This window comes from Lathamus discolor, chromosome 6, assembly GCF_037157495.1.
Source record: "Lathamus discolor isolate bLatDis1 chromosome 6, bLatDis1.hap1, whole genome shotgun sequence".
In the NCBI taxonomy this organism is placed as follows: Eukaryota; Metazoa; Chordata; class Aves; order Psittaciformes; family Psittacidae; genus Lathamus; species Lathamus discolor.
In genome coordinates, this window is record NC_088889.1 from 18,742,608 (window position 1) to 18,768,034 (window position 25,427).

Below are 25,427 nucleotides of genomic sequence, written 5' to 3' on the forward strand. Positions count from 1 at the left end.
AGTGAATCAATGGTTCCACATCTTTAAAAAGTGAAATACAGACTTTTACAGATCGTACTGAACAGTTAGAGCAAACAGCTGCACCTGTGCTCCCTAGCGCCTGAGGGTTTCAAGCATAGAAATACAAATTCCCATGTGTTTGATGCAGCCTTTCTGAAAGCAAGAGCTGATTAAGTGAAGACATTTCAGAAACATATAAATGCTTATCTCCATAGAGCATCTGTCTCCAAAAAACAGTGCTCACAGATCTGTATTCCAAGAGGTGGATCCTGAAATAAAGTTTCCTAGGCAGACTATGCAGACAAAAGGTTCTTCTTCCTTCCCCTGAGAAGCAGAGACAAGAGTGGGCAGCAACGGGGTGACAGGAAAACAGATATTAAGGACCCAAAAGCAGTAACACCCTCTCACAGCTTGAACCTTGCCATTGCTCAAGCTTTTGTGCAAGTGAAGTTCTCATGCAAGCACAGCACTTGCTCCTTCTAGTCACAGCTACACAGCTCAGGCACTTGACAAACCTCCTCAAAGCTGGTAGTTCCCCATTGCTACTTTAAGGTCCCTTCCAACACAAACCATTCTATGATTTGACCAAGTAGCTCTCATTCAAAGAAAAAACCCACACATACAAAGTAAGAGTATTGCATCCATACACTAAAGAGGCACAAAAGCCCCCTACAGTACCCATCAGTCCTTGAGAAGGGGGGCCTGACAACGGGGCTTGACGGGCATGCTTGTCCTTGGCTCACCTCCACCTCTCTCGCCCAGAACATCTTTTATTACTCTGGGGAATGTGTGTTCTGGGGTTTTTTTTGTTTGTTTTGGGGGGGTGTGTTCTGGGTTTTATTTGTTTGTTTGCTTGTTTTGAGTGGGGAACATCTTCGAAGTGATGAAATAAAACACTTCCCACTCCAAAAGCAGAAACACTGCAATTTTTCACAGGCAACTCCTTTTTTACTACTGGGGCAACTTCCCCCCACAAACCACACAATTTATTTTACTCTCCTACCACCTCAAAAATCATTAGCATGCCACTTCCACATGGCAATCCAAGCTAGGTTTAACTAGCTGCAAATTATCTTCTGTTCCTTGCACTGGAGAACCTGAAGTGATGTAAACTACAATCCCATCATATATAAGGTCAGGTTGCAGGAGGTGGTTGTACTAATCCAACTGACCATTGGTCCCTCTAGTTCCCTTTCCCCCTTACACCATCATTTGCCACACCACTCAGATACAATCCAGCTCATCACAGCATTAGAAAATGGTCACTTTTTGCTGGTTTCACTTAACGATTATGGCTTACAAAAAAGTCAAACACAAAAGATACAGCAGAAGCACACAGTGGGCAACAAGACCAGCTCTTCTGGTGGCAGCAGTCAGGTTAAAAATTCACAAGATATCCAGGGCCACCCTTAGACATCCTCAGTAGTGCCACTGACAAGATCAAAAATACTTGTCAGTGAACAGGACTTTGGAAAAACATTTTTGAGCTTACAGCTCATACACTCATCTGTTTCTCTGAATATTGTAACACTGCCTAGAGGCACATCTACCACCTCCTCCAGTGGTATTTTAGAAAGAATGGCCCATGAACCACAGAAATGATTTAAACTTCAAAAGAGGCTTACAATCATAAATCCCAAGGGTTATAAGCATCTTGCAGCTTAGAGTGTGGTACCTTAACCCTAGAAAGTAAGAGGATTCAAGTCCCATCTCTGTGTTTTATTTGCTACCCTTAGGAATAAATACCCTTTCTTTGCAATGAGATTCCTGCATTCCTAACCTTCCACCACACTCCACACAGGAGAACCAAAACACAATTCATAACCCAGAGTCTGCCATGCCAAGAACCTAAATGTTACTGTTGCAAAATTTAAGCCTTCTGGATTTAACCCCATATAACCTAACAGCAAATAGATCTGTAGAACAAAATAAAAATTAAGCCAGATCTGACACATTTACCTTTCACTAAAAGAAGCTGCACCTTGTGCCTTGAAATTTATATGGGAGAAGGTTAGGGAAAATAACAGGGTGGGGAGGATCCATCAACCAGCTTACTCTTCAACAAACCTGTGCTGCATCATGGATATTTTAGTTTGCAAAATCAGCAAAGAATTTGCAATTTTCTTCAACATCCGTTACTTTCTGTATACCACAAGAATTCTATTTTGAACGAGTCTTACACATTGCATCTATTTCACTGACTGAGCATAGAATGCTACACTCTGCTACTGTCCTGCCTTTCCCCTGTCCTGTTAACCTGAATTTCTGCTAACTGCTTAAAGACCAATTGCATAGTCTTACTACAAAATAAACAAGAACTTTAAGCACATGAAACTATTCTCATCACCTTTCAGACAAACTCAGTGTGGTATTTCTATCCCAAAAAGAAGAGTCATAAAATAAAAAAAAATAAAAATAAAATAAAAATCTTATATGTATGTGAAAAACATCCCTAATTTTGCTCTGGACAAGACTGAGTAATATGTTACAATCTAAGCAGTAACCACCTCACACATTTTCCAGCTATCTGACCTTAAATGTTCCCAAATACATTAGAATTATAAGAAAATGCATATTAATGACAGTGTTCTTGGTTAGGTCCTTTATAAATGTTACTGGGACTAAGTCTTGTGCGGGGGGTATGGGAACATGAACTCCTATCTTCAGGAAAGTAAAAACAACTTCTAAATTGCATTAAAGGAAAGAATTGGCTTTAAAACCCAGAACTTCTGTAACCCAGTTCCAGATTTAAAACAGCAGATAATGAAGTCCCCAAAGAAAACACAGAATTATGCAGTATCTAATTTAATACAGTAATGCAGCTTGCCTTAACACTTAAATGAGACTGATATCCATACATTCTGTACCAACATTACTAGGGGAACTTCACTTAGGGTTTTTTTTTAACAGCCTATTGAAGCTAAGTAAGTACTCATTAATAACACCTGACATGGCAACTGATGGTTTGTATTTAAAAGATGAAAACAAGACCATCCTTGCTCCTTCCCTAAATTAGTAATTGTCTTCAATCATTCGGAGATGCCTAAAAGAAACAAGCACTAAGAATTACAGAGAATTTAACAAACTATTTTGCTTAGATCTTAAGAGCTATTAAGTCCAGAGTGGAAAGCTTATTCCCAGTTTCACATAAACAGCTGTTAAGAGAAGCAATTCCCAATGTATTTTGAACTAGCACCATTACCCACTTTCTGAAAACAGCATGTCCCAAGAATTAGGCCTGCAGCTTTAAACCAGTGCTGTTTACTGGCCCTGCCAGCTATACATGCCTTAGAAATGCTGCACCACATGGTAATCCAAGGAAACATCAGTTAAAAACAATTTTCAGCCATGAACTGCTGGTGGTATCCACAAATGCCACAAAGCCTATCTGGCAGCAATTCCTCTAAGATGGAATTAATCCTGATTTTCAAAATACTACAGCTATAGCCGTTTCACACCTACCACAGAATAGCAGTCCTCAGACTCTGTGGTGATATGACGCAAGACTGGCAGATGCCAGTCTCTTTCCACTGAAGAAACTAGGACAGCAATTCACAGTAGACTGATCTAGTATCTCTGCACAGAATTAGACCAGATGCAATGCCATCTCAAATAGATGACTCAACAAATCGGTACCTATTTCATAGACAGAAAAGCAAACGTAGTTGCAGCCACTCAGTTTTTATACATATGATAAGTCTCACAGCAGAAAGATGCACAGCAGAAAATCAAAAGACTACCTTTGAAATAGGAAAGGAAGCTTAAACAGAATTTACCTAGGCCAAAACCTAAAGCAGTAAACTGAACAATAAGCCATTGTTTATGTAAAAGCCACATTAAGAGGACTGAAGTAAGCATGTTTGTACTTTTTTAGATATAATTGGAGCCAGAGACAACGCGTGAAAACGAACAAAAAAGCCAACCCCATAGCCTAGCTCCATGGAAGAAATGAAATTTTCCATTCTTTGTAGAAAATGTGAAGGAAGGAAAATTTTAGGACTACTTCCCCCTGCCTCCCCCCCCCCCCGGTAACGTCATCGTTAGCAAGACAAACTGTACCTTCAGAATCACATCATTAATAATTTTAGCCCTTGCTGACATTTTGCCTTCACCAATTGGTTCAGTTTTCCACTGGATCTAACACTATAAAAAGCAAGACATTCACTCAATTACTACCACTTATGATTAGAGGGCTGCACAGCTTTTACTTGCAGAAACCCCTACTTCTAGGGCTATTACGTGAGGGGACAGAACAGATATAGATACACCATATCAAGAGGAAAGGCTAAGGCAACAAGCAGAACCCAGTCTGTTCAATAACATCTTGGCATCTACTAGAAGCAGACAGCAAGACAATGTGGTAGTAGTCAGGAGACCTACCATCGCTGATGGACTCGAGATGTGTTCTCACCTCTGAAACCTACGTCCTACCACAAGACAATCAGCAGTTAGCTGCTCACATAAACAGAGCTACAGATGCCTGTCTACTAAAGAGGCACAGAGCCATAATTACCTATGCCATGCTACTGGCAGTCTCTCCCCAATGCCGAGATCACTCCTGCATCTAGAAGAAACTCCAGGGAAAGAGCTCCTGAATGCATAATCTTCAGCTCTGGTGGCACCTTCTGAGGGTGAGGGAGGCAGGCACACAGGACTATTTCTGAATTGTACTAGCTCATAGTTTCATTAGCCATATGTACCAGATCCATGTCACTTCCTTTCAGCAACAACACAGCCCCTCTGTTCTTTCTCCCCCACCCAAAGCTCCAGTGCTAGCACTTACAGAAGTGGAAACAGGGAACCAATCCTGTTAAAAACAAACCTGGAAAAAAGAAAGCACTTTTATCATTTATTCAGTTCAAGAAAGGTATATACAAACAGTCCCAGGATGCTAAACTGCAATTTAGTGCAAGAAGCTTAGCCATTATCAGACACAACTGGAGACAAGTCACAGTCCAGCATCTCAAACAATTCCAGGATACATCCCACTTCCAAAAAGTTCTGAATAGCTAATTTTTTTTCTTTTCTGAAATACAGAAGATTAAAGAGAGTGATAAACTATCAAAGCAACTAAATTTCTGCAGGTGAGAGAAAACATCCAACAGAAGAAGGCAAGCCATTTTGTAGAAAACTTCCTTTTCAAGCCAAGCGACCACTCATTCACAGCAAAACACTGCAGTACATTATCAGAAATTAAGACAGGAAATTGAGGAATAAGGAACTTAAGACAGACTCAGATGCTCAGAAGGATTTTCATCCTGGATTTCCTCAAAAATAATTATTTTGATTGACTTGTTTGTCACCCTTCAGATTTTCAAAACCACAGTAACACTTTCACAGTTCACAGCACCTCACTGTATTTGGTGTATCTGCGTTTCTACCTCAGCACCGAGTGTCTCAGATGAAAGGAAGAACTAAATCTACAGTACTAGAATAGCAATTTAACAGTTGTTAAATTGGTATGTATTAAGACAATTCTTTTTACTTGAATGATAAATATTTTTTACTCTGTTAAGATTTGCAGAATTGGGTCCTTAGCTTAAAGTCAACAGATACTCTAGGCAGACAAACCATGTTGACTTTTTCTAGTCTCAGTTATGCTCCATGCACGGGCAAAATACTAAACACTATGTGGATATGACTGCCTTGAGAACAAACTCGTGCATGCAATGTAAACAATGTCCAAAGCAAGAGTTAATTACACAGAGAATAATCAATTACAACTGAAAATAAAACTGAAATACAGGACCATGTGAGGTAATGGACATGAAACTGTATTATATCATATGCAAATATAGGTCATTTCTGAGGTGCAGACCCAGTACTCCCAAGGATGATGAAAACTTTTAGATAGTACTACACACACACCTCCTTAAAAGGGTGTACCGTACCTGAACAGACCGTAAAGAAATATTTATATATTTTGGCTGTTCACGTGTGTGCCAAGCCAATCTTACAAGCTCTCCTTGAATGCTTTTGAACAATTATAAGCATTCATATTGCAGTATTTAGGAAAAAACTGCAATGACCCTATTTGGAAGATAACACTAACAGTGTTGAGTACTCTTTACGAAAACCCAAGACACAAAGGATTCAGGTTGGTAAAAAGGCCATGAGAAAACCTGAAAATTATCTTGATGTACCACTGTGCTATTCCTGGGGGCAGTACAAAACTGAATGAACTTAAGTTACCACCACATTCATTACAGACTGGTGGAGGAGTCTCCAGGCCATCTAAGCTAGCAGGTCAGAATTTGCCTAGACAAAATAAAACCTGAAAGAGGGAAAAAAAACGAAACAAGGAAAGGCACCACATAATGCTATTACAGACATTTAAATGAAATTATAAATACTCCATATTCAATATTAGCATGATGCACATATCCAAAACACACCAGAAGTGCTCAACAAGCATTCAGTGATTCTTCTATTTGCCAGCTGCATAGTATGAATCCAAACATAACTAATATATGTAATAGACTATATAAAGTCTGATACAAAAACAACTACTTTATAGAAACTTCCAGTAAATATCCTAGCAAGAAGACACAGGCCAACTGAATCACAGTCCCTCATTCCCCTGCACAAGACTGGCTTTCTGCTACCAAGCTAAGAGAAATACACAGGGCTGCCCAGTTCCTCAAAGACTGAGGGGCTTTTTACAGACTGTATTCTTTACATAGGAAAACACAGGCATGTCACAGTTGAGAGGTGCTTTAAAACAACAAATTGCCTCTGAGAAACAAACTCATGTCATTAAAATAAATAAATAAGTGAAGTAATCTTCATGTGTAAATAAATATGCACACAAATGTCATGACACTCTTTCAAAGCCACCCCATGCAAATCCAGTTAAAGAAAGATCACATTTCACAAGAGATGCTTTTCACATAGGCACTGTAACCTATACAAAAATAAGAAAATTTATAGACACAAGCAAAACAGAACATCAATATTAAATTAACCTCTGACAATGTTCAAGGCCTGTTAATACAAGAGAATATGTAATTAATTCTAACCATTAACTAGACTACTGATAATTCACTGAGTGAAGAGAAGAAGGAAAGAAACCCCCAAAAGCCACTATATCAGTAAACAACTGTTAAAACATGAAATGCAAAACCAGCATCACAATTGATGTGATACACCTGGTGTATGTAAGACCTTAAACCAAACACACTCATTCTCGTATATGGTATTTTCAGGGTGGGTTAGGAAATTTGATGCACAGGTGACATACATTTCCACCTGAAAAGCGATGACTCGACATAAATGCAGACCCTGCATTGATCAGGACTAAGAAGAAGAATCTGAGCAGAAACCCTGGCCCAGCAAAAAGCACTAAACCTTCATTAGTACTACCTTAGTGACAGCTAAATTCTTTCTCTGGCTTTTTATATCAGATTAAGTCTCCCAGGCTTTTTGGAAACAACATCACATCTCATTTCTGTAAATAAACGATAGTCAGCAGAAGTATCACATTAAACAGACTTTGACAAGAAAAGAGCCAGCCTTAAAAAAAAAAAAATATATATATACTTTACAAAGGCCTATTAGAAACCAGGGGAAAAAGCTGCAAAATTCATCTATCCTACTGCTGCAGCATAAGCCAGACACAGCTGCCAGAGCACAGCCTTTCCGGCTCTTTAGCCCTGCAGTTACAGCAACCTGTACAAATCAAATGAGTATCAACTGTCTTTTTGTAAGGAAAAATATCCGCCGATTATTTTCCGCAGAATTTAGGTTATTACCTGAATAAGAAACAAATATTACAGCAAGCTTTTAGACAAGCCAGCAATTAAGTTTCATGGCTATTCAATTCACATAAACTGGTCTAGTGCTACTGAGTTCCAGAACAACACACCCAAGAACAAAATTAGAAGATTACAGTTAAACACATTTGGAAGGAAGGAACATACTTGCTTTTCCCTCATACTGTGCAAACAAAGTGAAAACACAGCCCCAATTCTTTTACTGTTAGTTACTAAACAGAAGTTAGACCTGGCTTATATAATCTGTGAACCAAGTTTCTACTAGTGTCATTCCCAGTATGGGGGACAAATTCCCGTGTCTCCACAGATTTTTACTTCAGCAGTTGATGAATTAATGCCTTTGAAAGCAGACTATCCTCACTCAAAATCTTAAGTCAACACACAAAGATATCAGCTAACTAAAGACCCAAGCATTTAACAATCACTAAGAATTCACTTGCAAGGCAAACTGAGTAACTAGGGGAGGCTGGCAGTTACACACAGTGTGCCCATCAACAAACTGCAAAGCCTTGGAAAAGCCAAGGTACCTTTAGTCCTAATGGATTATGGAAACAAGTTTAACAGTCTAAAATCAGTCCACTGCTGAAAGTGGAGCCTCAACACATATTCAGACTGCACTAATCAAGTTTAAACAATAAAAGTAGAAGGAAAGAGGAACCCTTAAGGTTTAGGTTTTTTCCCCCCTAGAAAATTAACAGACTCAAAGTGGTCACATCTAGACTAAGAACAGTCAGCATACAGCAAGAGTGGTTCTGTCCAAGTGTACCAGTGTGGGGTTTTTTTATAGCTTCAATATTACTTGTAGCTTCTAGAACTGTGCCCTGTGAAGAAGCCCAGGACAATGACCAAGACAACTTCTATCTATAGAAAGAAGTTCTGGTTAAGAAACTCTCTGGGTATACCCAAAGATTAAAGAATATAGATTACAATCCAATTCAACAGGAAGTTTCAGATTGCTGTTTCCTAGAAGAGGAAAGGTAACCAGAAAAACATTATTAACTGTGTGATCCAACTGGTGTTTTAGTCCACTGCAACTGAAAACACTATTTCACTTGTAAGACTAATAACTTTGGTAAAACCCACCAGCTAAATCTCAAAAATCCTACAGATTCAGCACTCAAACTCTGAAGTGTAAAGGTGCTCTTGAGGAAAACGTGAAGCTGCTCATTTTGGCATCTATAGTCTTCTTTCAGCCAGTTTCTCACACACAAATCACTTGTCCTGACACACTTTCAGTCACAGTTCTGCAGAAACAGAAGACACATAAATTACTACCCAGAAACACCTTTAAGCCATCACATCTGGTAACTACAGAACACCAGGACCCTACAAAGAATTACTCTGTAATGACAAATACTGAACAAAACAATTCAAGTTTTCACAGAGATACCTCCTACAACACACTTAAAAGGATTCTGGATGAATATGTAACTGCAGTTACACATGACACGATGCCATTAAAACTTCTAGACTGATCGCAACCTATTAATGTTTGCAAGTCTCGGTCAGTAAAAAAGAAAAACAGTCTTCCTGATCTTGCTTGTCATGAAGGTTTTCCTCTCTCTGATGCAAGATCTGTTTTAACTATACGTCATATCAGTTCAAAATTGGTATTTGATGGATCCCAAAATTAAGATGAGAACAAACCCTCTTCCAGACACAGCTATGTCAGTCTGAGGTTACTCCACTTAGCCCATCCCTAGCTCTTCATCCTTCACTTTCTGCTGTTACCACCCACATCAACATGCCAGCTGAGAAAAGCAGAAAAGTCTCCAATTTATTTGAGGTTTTATTAGCCAGGCCAGCTTAAAACAGTTTGCTATAGGTCTTTGTTAACCCAGGTCATGTTGATGGAAACATACAGTCACATAAAAGCTCAAGGAAATTTAAATCACAGCTACTACAGCCCCATCTCCCACCCCCTATCTCATTCACTTCAACAGGAAACCCCATTCCTACTCCCTGAGCTGGATGGTCAGCCAGTTCAGAAAAATGATCCAGACAAAATGCAACAAAACATGAAAGCAATTCATTACCAGCCTGATTAACTCCTTGACTTTGCCTAACTCACAGCCACAAAGGCTTCCTCACCAACAGGGGAAGTTGCACAGACAAGAAGAAGGCAGGACCACCACAGTCCCAGTTTAAGCTGCCAAGTTTCTTGACAAGCTTAGGCAAAACTAAAACAGAGCTGCTTCAGAAAAGCATGGTCATAGACATCTCCTTTTCCTCCTCTGCGAGCAATAACATTTGCATAGCCATGAAGTCAGCCAGTTGATTCAACTGAAGCTCAAAATTTTTCTGCACTACCGTTTTCAGCTGGATCAGCAAAGAATGTCTATTAGGGAACAGCAGCTCCTTTTGGTGAAAGCATCACCAGAGAAACCAAAGCTGCTCTGGTGGTCATGCAGTGATGTGACTGTAGAGGATGTATTAAATCTTAGCTTGATCGAGCTTATGCTTGGAATTCTGCAGAAAAAGAAAGACAATACACTTTAATGTGTCACTTATTAAAATTGAGATCCCTGGGCTGAAAAAGTAACCTATAATTTTAATATATCTGATCAACATAAATTCCAAAAGCAAGGCTAAGTCCATGATTTCTCAACAGTTTAAACCTAGCATACCTGATAAGCTAGCAAAATGAAGAATATAAATAACCTTTGATACCTCCCCCACAAAAAAAGAACGATCAGCAGAGTGCCAGATGAGAGCAGGGCCCTAAAGTCCAACCAGCTTAGACTGCCAAGAGAATCTCTTACCTGACAGATTCCGTAAAACATCTTTTCTAGAGTGAAAGAGATTTAATTTCTATAAGTATTGGAGCGATTTCTCCCCCCCCCCCCCCCCCAATGTTATGCAGCTTCACCAACATTACTAGTGGAATAAAATCAGCTATAGGTGGAATCCAAGAATCCTGAATGGTGCTCTAACGAGCTCAGACGAGCATGTGATACAAAAAACTGCTATGATATGTTTTCCTGATAACCCCTATTCCTGGGGAGGCAAGCACTTCTGCAAGGATTTTCACTGTCAATTTAGAAAGTTTTTATCCCACCATGCTCATTATGGTAGGGAAAAAAGTACTTGCAGATCATTCCAACACCAAGCAAATTACAAAGTGTAATACTTAGATGCCTTGCAAGTCTCAGGATCCCAGCATGGCTTCTTGGTTTGGACTTTTTTCTTCCTAAATGCATAATGCTCTCAGCTACTACTACAAACTCGGAAGGTTGGACAACACTAGGGTGAGAAGACAAACTTTTCTACTCTGTCTAGTTTACATGGACCTTCAGTTTCCACACATTTAAGAGAAGTAATAAATGTTGGAAAGCAATTCCCAGGCTGAAAAATAATTTTTCTGCTAATAAGGATTTAAATGGCTAATTTGAATTGCATTTCATATGTATACTTTAGGAAAGCATTTCTTTGATGTGTTATGTTTAGAGTTCTGTAAATCTGAGTTTTCACTGAGGCTTAAAACCAACACCTTATTCAATTACAGATCAAAAAGAGCTTACTGTAGGGTAACTCAGGCTAACAAAGGAGTTTAAGAACACATCTCATTCTTCTTTTTCTTTTGTTTGTTTGTTTGTTTTTTACTTTGTTCACTTTTTTTATTTCAGTTGTAAGATTTTTGCTAAGGAGAAAAAAAAAAAAAAAGCAGCATTTCCACAGAGAATTGCCAAGAGATGAAGAAATGGAAAACACGCACTGATGAGCAGAAAAACAATACTGTTTCTCTATGGTAACTATTAACTTCTGCATAATTATAAAGACCGTTTTAGATGTAACCATAGATCAATAAGTCAAACAGAACTGATGAGTCAGAAATCCACTTAAATATTTACACTTTTTGCTACAAGCCTTACCTAGAGTAATAATGTAGCCAAACATAATGACCGTGCCTTCCATTTTACCCACTCTCCTCATTCAGGAGCCTATCTGGAGGGGCAGGAAGGTAAAAAAATACAACAACAAAGCCAAACAAAGCCCCTCAAATGGTACAGGTCGGACACTGTTAACTGCTGTAAGTATTTCCTACTCCGGACAGCTGAATTAAGAAACATTGATATCAACATTGAAAATAGCGTAGCACAGAGAAACCAACCCAAAAGCTCCCTTCTTATTTCATAAACCATTAATGAATAGGTTACATAAATCTACTGGACCGAAGGAGTTGTAGACCCGAGCTGCTGCAAGACATTAACTCTGCTCAGAGAGACGCATCCTTTCATTCTTCAAGACTGTTCATCTCCCTCAACGCAGTAAGTGTGTAAGTAATAAAAGGAGTTAGGCGCATTCGAAATAGAAGCTGCGTTTTAACCCCTCGTTATCTACTGGAAGCAGAGCGGAGTGCTCATCATCGGTGAGCCCTCTCCAGGCACATAGCAGCCCACCCCCCGCTCGACTCCCTGTTGCTCACCAGTCCCCCCGGCACGCCGCAGGACAAGCCGAACCCGGCCGCCTGTTCCTTTGTGCAGCCTGGCGGGCTGCTGCACAGGCTGAAAGGGACCGGCGGAGCCACGAACTGGGTGAAAAGAGATGAGTTTCGCTGCTTACGGGGCCCTTTTCCCTACAACTCCCGCTGCCAGACCGGGTCATCAGCGCCCCCGCCTCAGAGCCTCGTCCCAGCGCCTCCCAAACTTCACAGCGCTCCAACCCCGGCTCAGACGAGGCGGAGGATTTCAGGGAAGCCCGAGCTTCGCGGAGCACCGACGCCCGCAGCTCGCCTCTGCGGCCGCACGCAAAGCCGGGAGGCGATACAAAGCGCCGCGCACGGCTAGACCCAGCCCGGGAGCGGCCGCGCCAGAGGGACCCTCTGTCTGAACCCTGGTCGCGATTCAAGGCCTAGGAGAAACCGAAGGCACAGGCAGCTCCAGGAGAAGGAGACCAGGAAGCGGCAGCGTCCCGGGGGTCGCTCCCCCGGGCTGGCGGCTCGGTCTTCCCCCCACGGCCTTCGCCCAGCGGCCGCCCCCCGCGGGCTCCACCTGCGCCAGGCCCCCGCCCCACGCCACCCCACCGCAGGGATCGCGCCGGGGCCCACCTCACTGCCCTCCCCGGGGCGAGTACCGGAGCTCGCGGCCGCTTCTCGCCGGGCCTCGCATCCCCTTCCCGGGGAGCCGCCGCGCCCCCTCCCCGGCCCCCTCAGGCTTTCCCCGCGCCGCCAGCCCCCACCCCCACCCGGCGGGGCTCGCACGCCACAGCCACACCCGGCCGCGGCTCCAGCCCCTCCCTGCCTCGGCCAAGGCCATACCCCGCGGCCCAGCCAGGCTCACCTTCTGCCCGCAGCTTCCTCCCTCCAACACCGCCTCAGCCGCCCGTCGCCACCGAGCAGCACCACCGCCGCTTCCCCCCCGCCAGCGCCGATTGCCCCCGCCGCCCGCCACGCCCATTCCGGCAGCCCATTGGCCACCCACCCACCGTCCGGGCTTTGGATTGGTAAGAGGAGATGCTCGTCACGACTCCGACCCCGCCCCTCTCCGCCCACGGGTCCCGGGTGTTTTATTCACGCCGGGGCTTTGGTGCCCCCACTCTTTTGCTGCCGCTTCTGATTGGCTAAGGCGGTTAGAGCAGTGCTCCAGGATAGGCTAGCGGAAGTGTCAGCTGCGGCAGTGGGCCCGTCTCTCCCCTCGATGGTAGGGTGCGCTGGCGAGGAGGAGAGTTGGGGTGCGCGGCGGTCCCTCTGAGGGGTCAGGGCAGAGTCCGCTCCGCCCGGCTGCCGGAGACCTTCCGGCCGGCGTCCCGCTGGTCCTCTCTGTGGGGATGCGCCTTCTTCCACAGAGCGCCTCTCTGCCTGTCTCCGGTGCGTATGTGGCATGAGTCTTGGGTCTCGTCCCCTCACAACAGTGAGGCGGCTGCCGGGCGGGCAGGGCCTCAGGGCAGAGCCCCCCTCCGGTGGGGTTCCGCTCTCAGAAGCTTCAGCTCGGTGGCGCCGCGAGCTGAAGGCAGCCCCGCCCCACAGTCCCCCGCGGGGCTCGGGGCAGGCGCCCGCCCGGAGCCTGTCAGCGGCGCTGCCGCAGTGGGGACTTTTCCCCGCAGCTCTCGTAGAGCCCCTCGCAGGAGAGCTTGTTTGCCACTGGCCCGGCCGCAGGGCCCCGTGCCACGCCGGTTTCCCCCAGTAAACCCCGCGTGGTCACTGGCGCCTTCCCCCGGGGCTGCAGTGAAACGTGCTGGTAATGCCAGCTCTCCAGGAATCGCGCACATAATGTCCTCCAGCAGCTAGAGGCCGGGTTTACAGGGAAAACGCGAGCAGGGTCCTCTCTGCTGTGCGTTAACTTCCATGGCTGGGGCTTTCTGAGATCCGAAATGTTCTGGGTTTCCTTCATCCCAAGAAACGCAGCCGTGCCTCCATTTTCAAAGCGGAGGCAGTTCCAGGTGCTGGGTTCAGCAGGGAGGCTGCGCTTCAAAGGGAAGCCACCCAGGGGAATCCTGCGCATGCAGCACCCGTGTGACGGTGCTTTGCCCTGAACAGTCTCCAGCATGCGTATTTCCAACAGCTGCCTGCCCTCACCAGACTTTCAAGCAGCTCCTTCAGCCAAAGTGCAAGCCGGAACAGTTCCCGCAGCATTGAACAAAAAAAAAAAAAAAACAACCGACCACCCCACCACCCCCCCAAAAAAAAAAAACAAAAAAAAAACCCAACAACAAAATCCGAAAAAAAACCCACCAAAAAACAAACCCCAAAATCCTCAGGAAACTGAAATGCAAAGATTACATGAGGTTTCTCTGCATCATTATCTTTTCTCTGCATGCACCATCCCCCTTATTACTCTTTGTTTCCGAACCAAGCAAAGAGAGCAACAAAAATGGACTTAATGTTAACTGGCAAACATCCAGAAAATAAAGCAACCGAAATCAGTGGGAATTTCAGACCATTATATGCAAAAATCTTTTACCAAGCTCATATAGGAGGTGCTGGATCAGGATGAACATGACACTGACTCTTAAGTTTCAGACTGATGTGCTCTGACTCCTGAATCATCCCTTGTTCACTAATGGATGAACTAAGATACCATTTTTTCATTATTATTTTTTTTCCTTTCATCTGTATGCATGTTCCTCTGCTTGGAAAGCAAAACCGAAGCAGAGAGCTGCCTTCCCTCTCACAGTTGTTACTCAATTACTTTCAGACTGCTGCTCTCAGCCAGCAGCAGTACAACACAGCTATGTTTGAGCCAAACGTTCCAAAATGACTAGACAGACATTTCTACCAGTCCTGAGCTTTCTTCTGATTTTGTGAAAACATTCCTGACCTGGCATAGCTCTTAAAATACCGCATCCCCAGTAGCTTCAGTGTAACTCTTCATCTTACTCAGTCTTTGGATTTCTGACGAAAATTTTATAAAACATGATGTCTTAAACCTCAATTTCTAAGAACAATTCCTGTATTATGAAGATGTTCTACTTCTAAATTAAATGTATTTGAGGGCTGGCAAAGAAAAGGCTAGGACATGCTACTGTAAATAAAGTTCTAATGTATGCTTCAGCTATATATGGCTTTTACAGATATTTTTTAGATAGCTAAATTGACTTGTTGCCGTTACCACTTCTCTGCTCGGCTATTAATTTGACTTTCCTGTATAGTCACTGGTGACCAAAGGGAAAGGGAGCTGTGGTGGGAAAGGAAAGGAAGATGACCCTAGAGGTCACTAAGTTGGACAAGCTGAGCATCTCACACAGCAAACTGCACATTCGCAATGCTGCGCTGCGGGTCCGAGTCTGTTCTGTGCAGTCAGTCTTCCCACAGAGTTTATATGTGATGGGGTAAATTAATTCTCCAAGGCCTGATACTGGAAGCAAGACTTCAAGGTGCTTTAATCCTTTGGGATAACAAAGAAATGGGAGAAACTTCACAGCATTCCCAAAAAAAAAACCAACCCAATTTCCCCATTTCCACCTTTTCTTCAAGCCTGAGAACAGGGCTCTGTGGGCAATATGCAGGATTAATGGACTTGGCTGTTTCCTGTCATGCCCACTTACTTCAGTGAGCAGTGCCTTTCTAGCAGAGATCCTTCTTGGTCTGAGTGGGACAGCAGGATAGCATGCTATCCCCTAAGGACCTGAGAGTATATTACATATTCATTCATGATAATGCAAACTCTTTATCCTCGTTGCAGATACCCAGAGGCTTAACATCATTCTCCCCTATTGGCTATCTAAAACAATGTCAGTGATTAAATCTCCCTTCTCTAATCACACCGTAATATTAACCCTTCTAGGAACAAGCCATACCAGTATAAATACTAAAACATAAGCATGTTTATGCTGATGTAAGTGTGCTTACCCAAAAGGAATTCCATTTTTTGACAATACTGGTAAAATGAGCACTGAAAATGATCAAAAATCCTTCTAGAAGGTTCCATGTTGTCTAGTAGCAACACAAATTTGCTACGGGAATCAAATAAGCAAGTGCCACTTGGGCTTTCTCGTGTCATGCTCTGGGCAGATCTGAATAATGTGGTTGCTAAACCAAGACATCCTGTTTGCACAATGTTTCCGTCTTGGTAGTGCTGCGTCAGAGGTGAGCAAGCAGTTTCAGAGTACTTTAGAAATACTTCAACATAGGCAGTTTTTATAGGAAAAAAAAAAAAAAAGAAAAAGAAAAAGGTAAAGTCTTTAGCAAGGCTTTTGAAATGGAGAATCTTGCAGAAGAAGCAAATGTTGCACGGTGCTGCTGGATATTAGCATGGCTATATGTTAATTTTGAAATAGCGGGCATAAATGTGTTTCATGAGCAAAGCTACACAGTTGCCATCATTAATACAGAAATAATGTGAATAATACGTGAATTAATACAGAAAGAATCCTTTAAAATCTTTCTTCCATGGAAAAGCATGACCCAAACAGCTTGTCAAGAGCCATGGTCTGTCCATATCAAAATAACATTCTCTAGCACAGGATATGTGATGCACGCAGGAACAGCTTGATTATGCCTGCTAACTTGGTTGTCTACATGTCATTAATCCTACAAGGTATTTCATTTTAGGATGGGGATTTTCCCCTCAAGGCCATTTACTTCTGTCCTTACACAGAAAAGCAATAAGACTGGAGTCCTGGAATCTGTAGCTGCCTACGGAGTCACTGCAGATGGTATCTGCTCAATGCTACCAAATGCTAGATGGTGTCTACTAAGAGCACAGAAATGCCATAAAATTACTTCTAAATGCTTCCAAAGTACACATGCCTCATCAACGTAGTGAGTAAGCTCAGTTGAAGGTCCTACTCAAATACATTTTGTAAATTCAACTTTAACTTACAAGTCTATTAGTGTCACATGGGACACGTGGCTGAACAGCCGCATGCAAAAAGTTGTGGTCAATGGCTCAATGTGCGGCTGGAGACCAGTAACGAGTGGTGTCCCTCAGGGATCGGTGTTGGTACCGGTCTTGTTCAACATCTTTGTCACTGACATGGACAGTGGGATTGAGTGTGCCCTCAGCAAGTTTGCCGATGACACCAAGCTGTGTGGTTTGGTTGATACGCTGGAGGGAAGGGATGCCATCCAGAGGGACCTTGACATGCTTGTGAGGTGGGCTGATGCCAAGCTCATGAAGTTTAACTATGACAAGTGCAAGGTCCTACATCTGGGTCAGAGCAATCCCAGGCACAGCTACAGGTTGGGCAAAGAAGAGATTCGGAGCAGCCCAGCACAGAAGGACCTGGGGGTGTTGGTCGATGAGAAAATGAACATGAGCCGGCTGCGGTGTGCACTCGCAGCCCAGAAAGCCAACCGTATCCTGGCCCGCATCTAAAGGAGTGTGACCAGCAGGTCGAAGGAGGTGATCCTGCCCCTCTACTCTGCTCTTGTGAGACCTCACCTGGAGTATTGTGTGCAGTTCTGGTGTCCTCAACATGAAAAGGACATGGAACTGCTGGAACAAGTCCAGAGGAGGGCCACGAGGATGATCAGGGGACTGGAGCACCTCCCGTATGAAGACAGGCTGAGGAAGTCGAGGCTGTTCAGCCTGGAGAAGAGAAGGCTGCGTGGAGACCTCATAGCAGCCTTCTAGTATCTGAAGGGGGCCTGTAGGGATGGTGGGGAGGGACTCTTCATTAGGGACTGTAGTGACAGGACAAGGGGTAATGGGTTAAAACTTAAACAGGGGAGATTTAGATTGGATATAAGGAAGAAATTCTTTCCTGTTAGGGTGGTGAGGCACTGGAATCGGTTGCCCAGTGAGGTTGTGAATGCTCCATCCCTGGTAGCGTTCAAGTCCAGGTTGGATCAAGCCTTGGGTGGTATGGTTTAGTGTGAGGTGTCCCTGCCCATGGCAGGGGATTTGGAACTAGACGATCTTGAGGTCCTTTCCAACCCTAACTATTCTGTGGTTCTAAGAGAAAACGTCTGTGCTTCCAAATCCCTCTAAAGAGATAATTTCATAGGGAGGACTGGACCTTGTAATTATTATTTTTATAAATTCGTTTTAAGTGGACTGTTTCGTGGCAGGGAAGACTTCTTTTCTCAGTGGGGCTCTGTGTACAAGATAACCAGGATTAAAGACCACAACCAGCCATTGAATAAGAAAATCCCTGAGAAGAGGAAAACAGCTGGAGAGAGGCCAAAATCTCTGCCAAGAGATGCTTCAGTGAGTAAGTGCATTCACTCTGATGAGGGGGCCAGAGGATAGCTCTTGAGAAACAGTTCCTGAATTAGCTTTCAGTCTTGTTATCTGGCAGTGAACTTTATAGCTTTCCAATGAGGAGCGGGCTTCACAATCCAGCCCAGTGTCCTCCCAGTGATGACATACTGGATATCACTAGGCCATGTGAGAAAGACTGTCAGCTAAGGAAACCCATTAGTGAAGGCTTGAAATCTTCTTTTTCCTCACTGGATATTGCTTTTGGCGTGAGAACAAAAGCGATTGTGCAAAAGCAAGACTGACAGCAAAGTAATAATGAGAAAAAGGATTAAACTGAGTTTAAGTTTCTAAAAGTGACTAGTTTACATTAATGGTTTGCTGGGAACACAGAGAAAGTACTGGGCAGTTCACATGGTGGTGAACAACCAAGTATCTAATAGCAGAGAACTGCAAAGGATTTTGCCCTTTCCACTCATTAGTGAAGACTGTTCATGTCTTTGCAGGATAAGGTCTAGCCTAATTTGCTCTTTAAAATCAAGATATCCATTATTTGAGCAGAGAAAGGCATAAGGTTAAAATATCAAATGAACCCAACATTTCTTTGAGGTGCCATTTGCTTATTTCTTTTGAAGTCACTTGTGCCTCTTTAGTAAGTTGTACTCCCCACATTTTTATGTCCTTTTAAATAAAGCACATGTGGCTCTTGGCAATGCAGCTTATATGGTCATAAAATATGAATAACTTTGTGCTAAATTCTAATTAAGAAATTTAATTGAGCCTCTAGTTGCTACTCTATGTGAGCAGCAGCTGGGGACCACCTGATCATTCAGAGATGTGGGCTACTTTCCTTTTGTTTATTTGAAGAGCTGTACATGACACTGTTCTTTCTTTATGACAAACTCCCTTGAAATATTGGATAATGAATGAAAACAGCATGTAGACCTTGTTGCTATTCCTAGACAACCATCTGAGTACTATGTAAATGATACTGAAGCTCTCTCTTTTTGCCTTAGGTCAAAATCTTTTCTTGTGTCACGCAGAAAAATAGCAACATTCTTTATTCTTGAAAGGCTTTACTGTTAGAAAAGCTGAATTGTCAAAAGAAACATTTTATTGTTATAGAGATTTCACCACTGTTACTTTCCACCCTGTTCTTTACTCCGAGACTTTGTTATACATCAAAACCAAATCCAGTGTCAATCATCTGTCTCTCAGCAGCAGCAAGTGACATCCATATGAAGATTAGAGCCTTTGAATGAGACTTTGAACTTGCTGTACTGGTAAACATCCAGAGCAGCTTTGCTGCAGTCATTACATATATTCTGGTGTAACTCAGGTCAGGCTCTCTGGACAGTGCCCAGCTTCTTCTAAGAATCAGTTGCACTCCAGTAAATTAAACAGTAACACCAGTAATAACCCAGGTGCCCAGATTTTTCAGTGGTCTTCCCCCTGCCAAGCCTATTTAGCCAGGCTTATTTATAATTACAGCATACAACAGCCTGACATCTACCATATTTCATAGCTTCTGCATCACAGGTTTGTTAATGGCCCTGTTCTGTTGGAATGGTTTCATCTGATAAGATTATTCTGGTAAAATGGGCTTAACCTTGGGAAAACAAAGAATAGATTGAAACAGAGTTCACCCTTCCTTCCTCTTCCAGTCTACAAATGCAGGCACGGGCAGCACTTCCCTCCCATTTTAAACCACATCATCCTGCCAGGAAAATGCCATCTCCCGTTCCACGAGTATTTCCCACCGTGCGGGTGCGGAGAGCTGGTCGGCCTCTGCCACCTGCTGGCAAAGCCTAAAATCTTCAAGACCTTAAATCGGAGGCTGAAGTCGTGTCTCACACACGTCTAAACCCCGGTGCCTTCAGCTAAAACCATCATGGAACAAAGAGGACAATTTCCTGCTTCTTTTGCTTCTCCCACATTTTCGTCTGCAAAGACTGTGCCGGCAGAACTCTGTCAGAAAAATACCTCCAAAATGAAAACAGTTGTCATTTTATATGTACAGTGCTTTTGCAGCACGGTGATGGGGAGGAGGGATGGCACATCAGAATTGGCTCCATCCAACTTGAATTTCTACTCCTCGTGCCGCAGAACCTTATGAAATGGGTTTCACCTCCTCTCGTCTCATTGGGCTACAAAGTAACTGCGCGCTGTCCGGAAGCGCAGCCTGGCGGCGCGCCTGCGGAGCAAGCTTTTCCTGCAAGCGCTTAGAGCGTACGTCCAGAACAGTTTTCCAAGCAGGGAGCGGGTCTGTGTGGGGTCGGCCCCTTTTCGTTTAGCGGGACGGGGGAAGGGAAGGAGCCTGGCATGTTTTCGGTGGGATGACGGTAAAACCTGCCACCTTTCGTTCTACGCGAGCCCACAGCTCCGCCGGGCGGACGTTTCCTTCTCCCCGCGATTCTATTCCCAGACGCTCCGGGGCACCCACACGCACAGGCCCCGGCGGAAGCGGCCCGATGGGGTGGGGCGGTGCAGCGCAGGCGGCCATGGCGGCGGGCAGCGCGGCGGAGCGGCGGCGGCAGTTGGGCCGCCTGTCGGCGTTGGCCGTGTACCGGCGGGCGGCCGGGGCCGGGCAGCCCGAGCGTCCCCAGCGTCTCCGTGCAGGCGGCAAGTGGGCCAAGGCGCGGCCGAGGCGCGGCGGGGCGGGAGGCGGCGGTTCGGAGCGCAAGGCCCCCGCTGAACCGAGTGCCTCCGCTCCCGTCAGCCGCGTGGAGCGGGCCGCGGCGCCGGCCCCGCCTGAACCGAGTGCCTCCGCTCCCGTCAGCCGCGTGGAGCGGGCCGCGGCGCCGGCCCGCAGCCCTGAAGCGAAGCGGCGGCGCGGTACAGCGGAGGGCTCGGGAGAAGGCGGCGGCGTGGCGGGGCTGCTGCGGCGGCTGGGGCAGGTGGACGACAGCCGCCAGCGGGCGGCGGAGCTGTTCCGGTGGCTCCTGGCCCCGGTATCGCCGGCGGAGTTCGTGAGGCGGCACTGGGAGCGGGCGCCGCTGCTCTTGCGGCGGGGCGACCCCGGCTACTACGCGGGGCTCTTCTCCACGGCCGAGTTCGACGCGGCCCTGCGGGGCGGCGGGGTGCACTTCGGGACCCACCTGGACGTGACCAGCTACGCCGAGGGGGTGCGGGAGACTCACAACCCATCTGGCCGGGCCCTGCCCGCAGTCGTGTGGGACTTCTACCAGAACGGCTGCTCCCTGCGGCTCCTCAGCCCCCAGACGTTTTCCGACACCGTCTGGCACTTCCTCTCCATCCTGCAGGAGCACTTCGGCAGCATGGTGGGGGCCAACACATACCTCACACCGCCGGGGACACAAGGCTTCGCCCCCCACTACGATGACATCGAGGCCTTCGTGCTGCAGCTGGAGGGCAAGAAACACTGGCGTGTCTACAGCCCTCGGGTGGATGCTGAAGTGCTGCCCCAGTTCTCCAGCGCGAACCTCACACAGGCTGAGCTTGGTGAGCCTATGCTGGAGACAGTGCTGGAGGCCGGGGACCTGCTGTACTTCCCCCGTGGCTTTATCCACCAGGGCGACTGCCTTCCTGATGCACACTCCCTCCACATCACTGTGTCTTCCTACCAGAGGAACTCCTGGGGGGACCTTCTGGAGAAGCTCCTGCCAGCTGCCCTGCACATGGCCCTGGAGGAGGACGTGGAGTTCCGGCAAGGGCTTCCCATGGACTACCTGGGATACATGGGGGTTGCCAACTCAGACAAAGTTGATGCTCGCCGAACAGCCTTCATGGAGAAGGTGCAGAGCCTGATAAAGAAAATTGTTGACTATGCACCCATTGATGCTGCCGTGGATCAGAGAGCCAAGTCGTTTCTTCATGACTGTCTCCCCCCAGTGCTTACACAAAGTGAAAAGCTGCAGAGTGTGTATGGCTTCCCAGCCAGGTGGCAAGATGGAGGGCCCTGCAATGTCGATATTCTGATAACAAAAGACACAGAAGTCCGTCTCCTCCACCATGGCATCATTAGATTGTGTAATGAAGAAGCAGGGGTGATGCTGTATTACACAACGGAAAACTCAAGAGTGTATCACAAGGAAGAACCCAAGTTTCTTGAGCTAGGTCCTGAGTATATAGACAGCATTGAATTTCTCCTGTCTTCCTATCCAAACCACATCAGTGTGGATGCCCTTCCATGTGAAACCTTGGAGGACAAGATAGCTCTAGCCACACTCCTGTTTGAGAAGGGCATTCTGACTACAAAGAAGCCTCTGGTACAAATATAACTTTTTTTAGCAAAATAAATATACATTTGTTTAGAAAGTGTTCTGTCTCATTCTTGCCTTATGCCTGCTAGGTGTGAAGCAGCAGTTCAGATCGCAGTATCTCATCTGGGGGCAGAAGGGCTTTGCCATCGGTAGAGAAATCAGATGTTCTCATTAAAATGGGAGTGATTCTGCATGGCTGAGTGACTAGAGAAGGGAAGTGCTTAAATTTTATTTTTTTTCCTTTCAGTAGCCGTATTACTACACACTCTAGGTAATTTCAGGAAGCTAGTGAACTTTCTTGCAGTCATCTGTGTTTACACAGTGGTGTAATGTAGCCTGCCCTACTGCAGGAAGTACTTGTATTACTTGCAGGCAAATGTGGTGATGATCACTGTTCTGTGTGCCTGTGCTGTACTGCATGACATGCAGCGTGCCCTTCAGGCCCGTGCTGTGCTGCAAACACCTGTTGGCCTCGGGAAAAACTCAGCCAACTCTTCTAAAAGTGGAGGTGGAAGGAAGCTCCTGCTCCGTGACAGTGATTACACTACCTGCATAGCCGTGTCCTTGCTGAACAGTGCAGCAAGATGTTCTCTTGTGAACGTGAGCTGCTGCCTTTGAAATGCTTCAGGATCTGCCTCTTCATTTTCAGTCTGATAATTCCAAGTGATAGAATAACCTCTCCCACTGGTTTTCCCACAGCAGCCCCTAGTAAGGAAATTATTAGTCCTTTCAAGTTAAATGGTTGTCGTGTTTAAGCCTAACTGGTAACTCAGAACCACACAGCCACTTGCTCACTCCCCCCTTTTTCTCCCCACTCTGGGCTGGATGGGTAGGAGAATCAAAAGAATGTAAATCCCATGGGTTGAGATAAGAACAGTCCAATAACTAGCTAATAATAGGGGAAGTAACAGTGGGAGAGAATATAAAACCTAAAAAGGGAAGCCGAAAAAAGCTCCCGAACAATAAACACAAGTGACGCACAACATGATTGCCCACCACCTGCAGACCAATACCCAGTGCAACCTGAGCAGTGATCTGGCCGTTGCAGGTAACTCCCCCCAGTTTATATAGTGGGTATGATATGCTGCTGTATAGAATACCCCTTTGGCTAGTTCAGGTCAGGTGTCCGTCTCTGCTCCCTCCTGACTTGTGCCCCTCATCACTGGCAAAGCAGGAGAGACTGAAAAGTCCCTGATGGAGGTAAGTATTACTTAGTAACAACTAAAACTGTCCCTGTGTTATCAGCATTTTTCTCAGACTAACACCAAAACACAGCAGTGCACCAGCTACTAAGAAGGAGAAAAGTAACTGTTACAGCTGAACCCAGGACAATGATGTACCCTCCAGTAAGGAGGTTTTCCTGCTGTGTGGAAAAAGTTTCATATCAGGTTCTAAGAAGTTAGATGTATACACACCTGGCAGTGTGGCCAGTTCCCATACTGACAAGCCTCAGCTATACTTTTCCAAAGTGCTGTTTTGTCATTGCAGTCATCAGGTGATGGATATTCTGTCTTCAAAGTCTCCCAAAGCCATGCTCACAAGGAGCAGGCTGCATTACCCTGTGCTCTTCTGAGCCGCTGGGTCATCAGGGGTTTGTGAGATGGCACCCATGCACTCTAATTCTTTAGGATTTAAGTGTACACTATTTCCTCCAAAGACCCATACTTGCAACAACCAGTGCGCTAGCCTTTACCCCCTCTTTCACCTATATGCTTTTGCTAAATCTTGAAGCACACCGCCAGAGCCCCTGGGGACCCCTTTGCTTTCTGAATCATAGAATTTATTCCAATTGCAAGAATGTTTAATAGAATCATAGGTTTGTGTTGGAAGGGACCTTAAAGCTCATCTAGATCCAACCTCCCTGCCATGGGCAGGGACACCTTCTACTAGACCAGGTTGCTCAAAGCCCCATTCAGCCTGGCCTTGAACACTGCCAGGGATGCAGCAGGCACAGCTTTTCTGGGCAACCTGTGCCAGGGCCTCACCACCCTCACAGGGAAGAATTTTTCCTAATATCTAAATTAAATCTACCCTTTTTCAGTTTAAAACCATTCCCCCTTGTTCTGTCACTACATGCCCTTATGAAACATCCCTCTCCAGATTTCTTGTAGGTCCCTTTGATGGGCAGATTAACTCCACAACTCGTTAAAGTTGTAAAGTAGGTATGTATTTATTCGGCTGAGGCGCATGGGGGATAGCTTCTCCAAAGGCATGCGCACCTCAGCAGCGTCTTCCCTTTACATTAATCCTCTAAAGTTATTCATATGCATTAGGTTACTCAATACGCCTATACATATTTATGACCTATTCCCGCTTCGTAGTATAATGAGCAAAAAGTCCTTTGCGCGTGCGCAGTGCCTCCTGGTGGCCGTTGGGCAGGGGTCTCAGGATGCAGCGAGTCTTTCTCAGTGTAAACTTTCCACCTTTAGTTGCTGCGCATGCTCTCTAGGAGTCTTCAGGAGTCTGGTTAATATCCAAGTTGCAAAAGCTGTTTTTTTACGAGAATTAAGCAACTGTCTTTCCTTATCAGTAGCTGATGCTCTGGGACTGCACGGTAAGCACGATAGGTATTTGCTGAGCGATATAAATGTTAAGCAATCAAGCAGTTTAACTTGGTATCTCCTTGTACAACCCACCCATACGGTTTATATTCCCCTGTATGGACATTTCTACATTTCTATACGGTTTATTTACCCCCCTGTACATATATCCCCTTGTACAATAGTGTATCACCTTTAGGCATTGGAAGGCTGTTATAAGCTCTCCCTGGAACCTTCTTTTCTCCAGGCTGAACAAGCCCAACTCTCTCAGCTTGTCTTCATATGAGAAGTGCTCCAGCTATCACCAGTGGC

At 45.2% G+C, this 25,427-nt stretch overlaps 2 protein-coding genes across 15 annotated transcripts in view; one reads left to right on the forward strand and one right to left on the reverse strand.

The window, feature by feature from the left end:
- NUMB (NUMB endocytic adaptor protein) overlaps window positions 1-13,152 on the reverse strand; it is a 99,963-nt gene extending 86,811 nt beyond the window's left edge. For 6 of the 14 annotated variants that reach the window (XM_065686366.1, XM_065686365.1, XM_065686364.1 and 3 more), the window contains exon 1: window positions 13,052-13,152. The gene's annotated coding sequence lies outside the window, so the exon portion shown is untranslated. Of the gene's footprint in view, window positions 1-12,198; window positions 12,220-12,819; window positions 12,882-13,051 lie in introns of those variants that run through there. The other 8 variants (XM_065686371.1, XM_065686370.1, XM_065686369.1 and 5 more) reach the window with 5 other exon arrangements.
- A 7,428-nt stretch (window positions 13,153-20,580) lies between these two features.
- RIOX1 (ribosomal oxygenase 1) lies at window positions 20,581-22,630 on the forward strand. Its single transcript, XM_065685707.1, has one exon. The coding sequence runs from the start codon at window positions 20,689-20,691 to the stop codon at window positions 22,591-22,593; it is 1,905 nt and encodes a 634-aa protein (XP_065541779.1). The 5' UTR covers window positions 20,581-20,688; the 3' UTR covers window positions 22,594-22,630.
- The last annotated feature ends 2,797 nt before the right edge of the window (window positions 22,631-25,427 follow it).

Bases quoted from the DNA above. Each gene is read 5' to 3' on its own strand.
- RIOX1 (XM_065685707.1), top strand. From the start codon at position 20,689: ATGACGGTAAAACCTGCCACCTTTCGTTCTACGCGAGCCCACAGCTCC.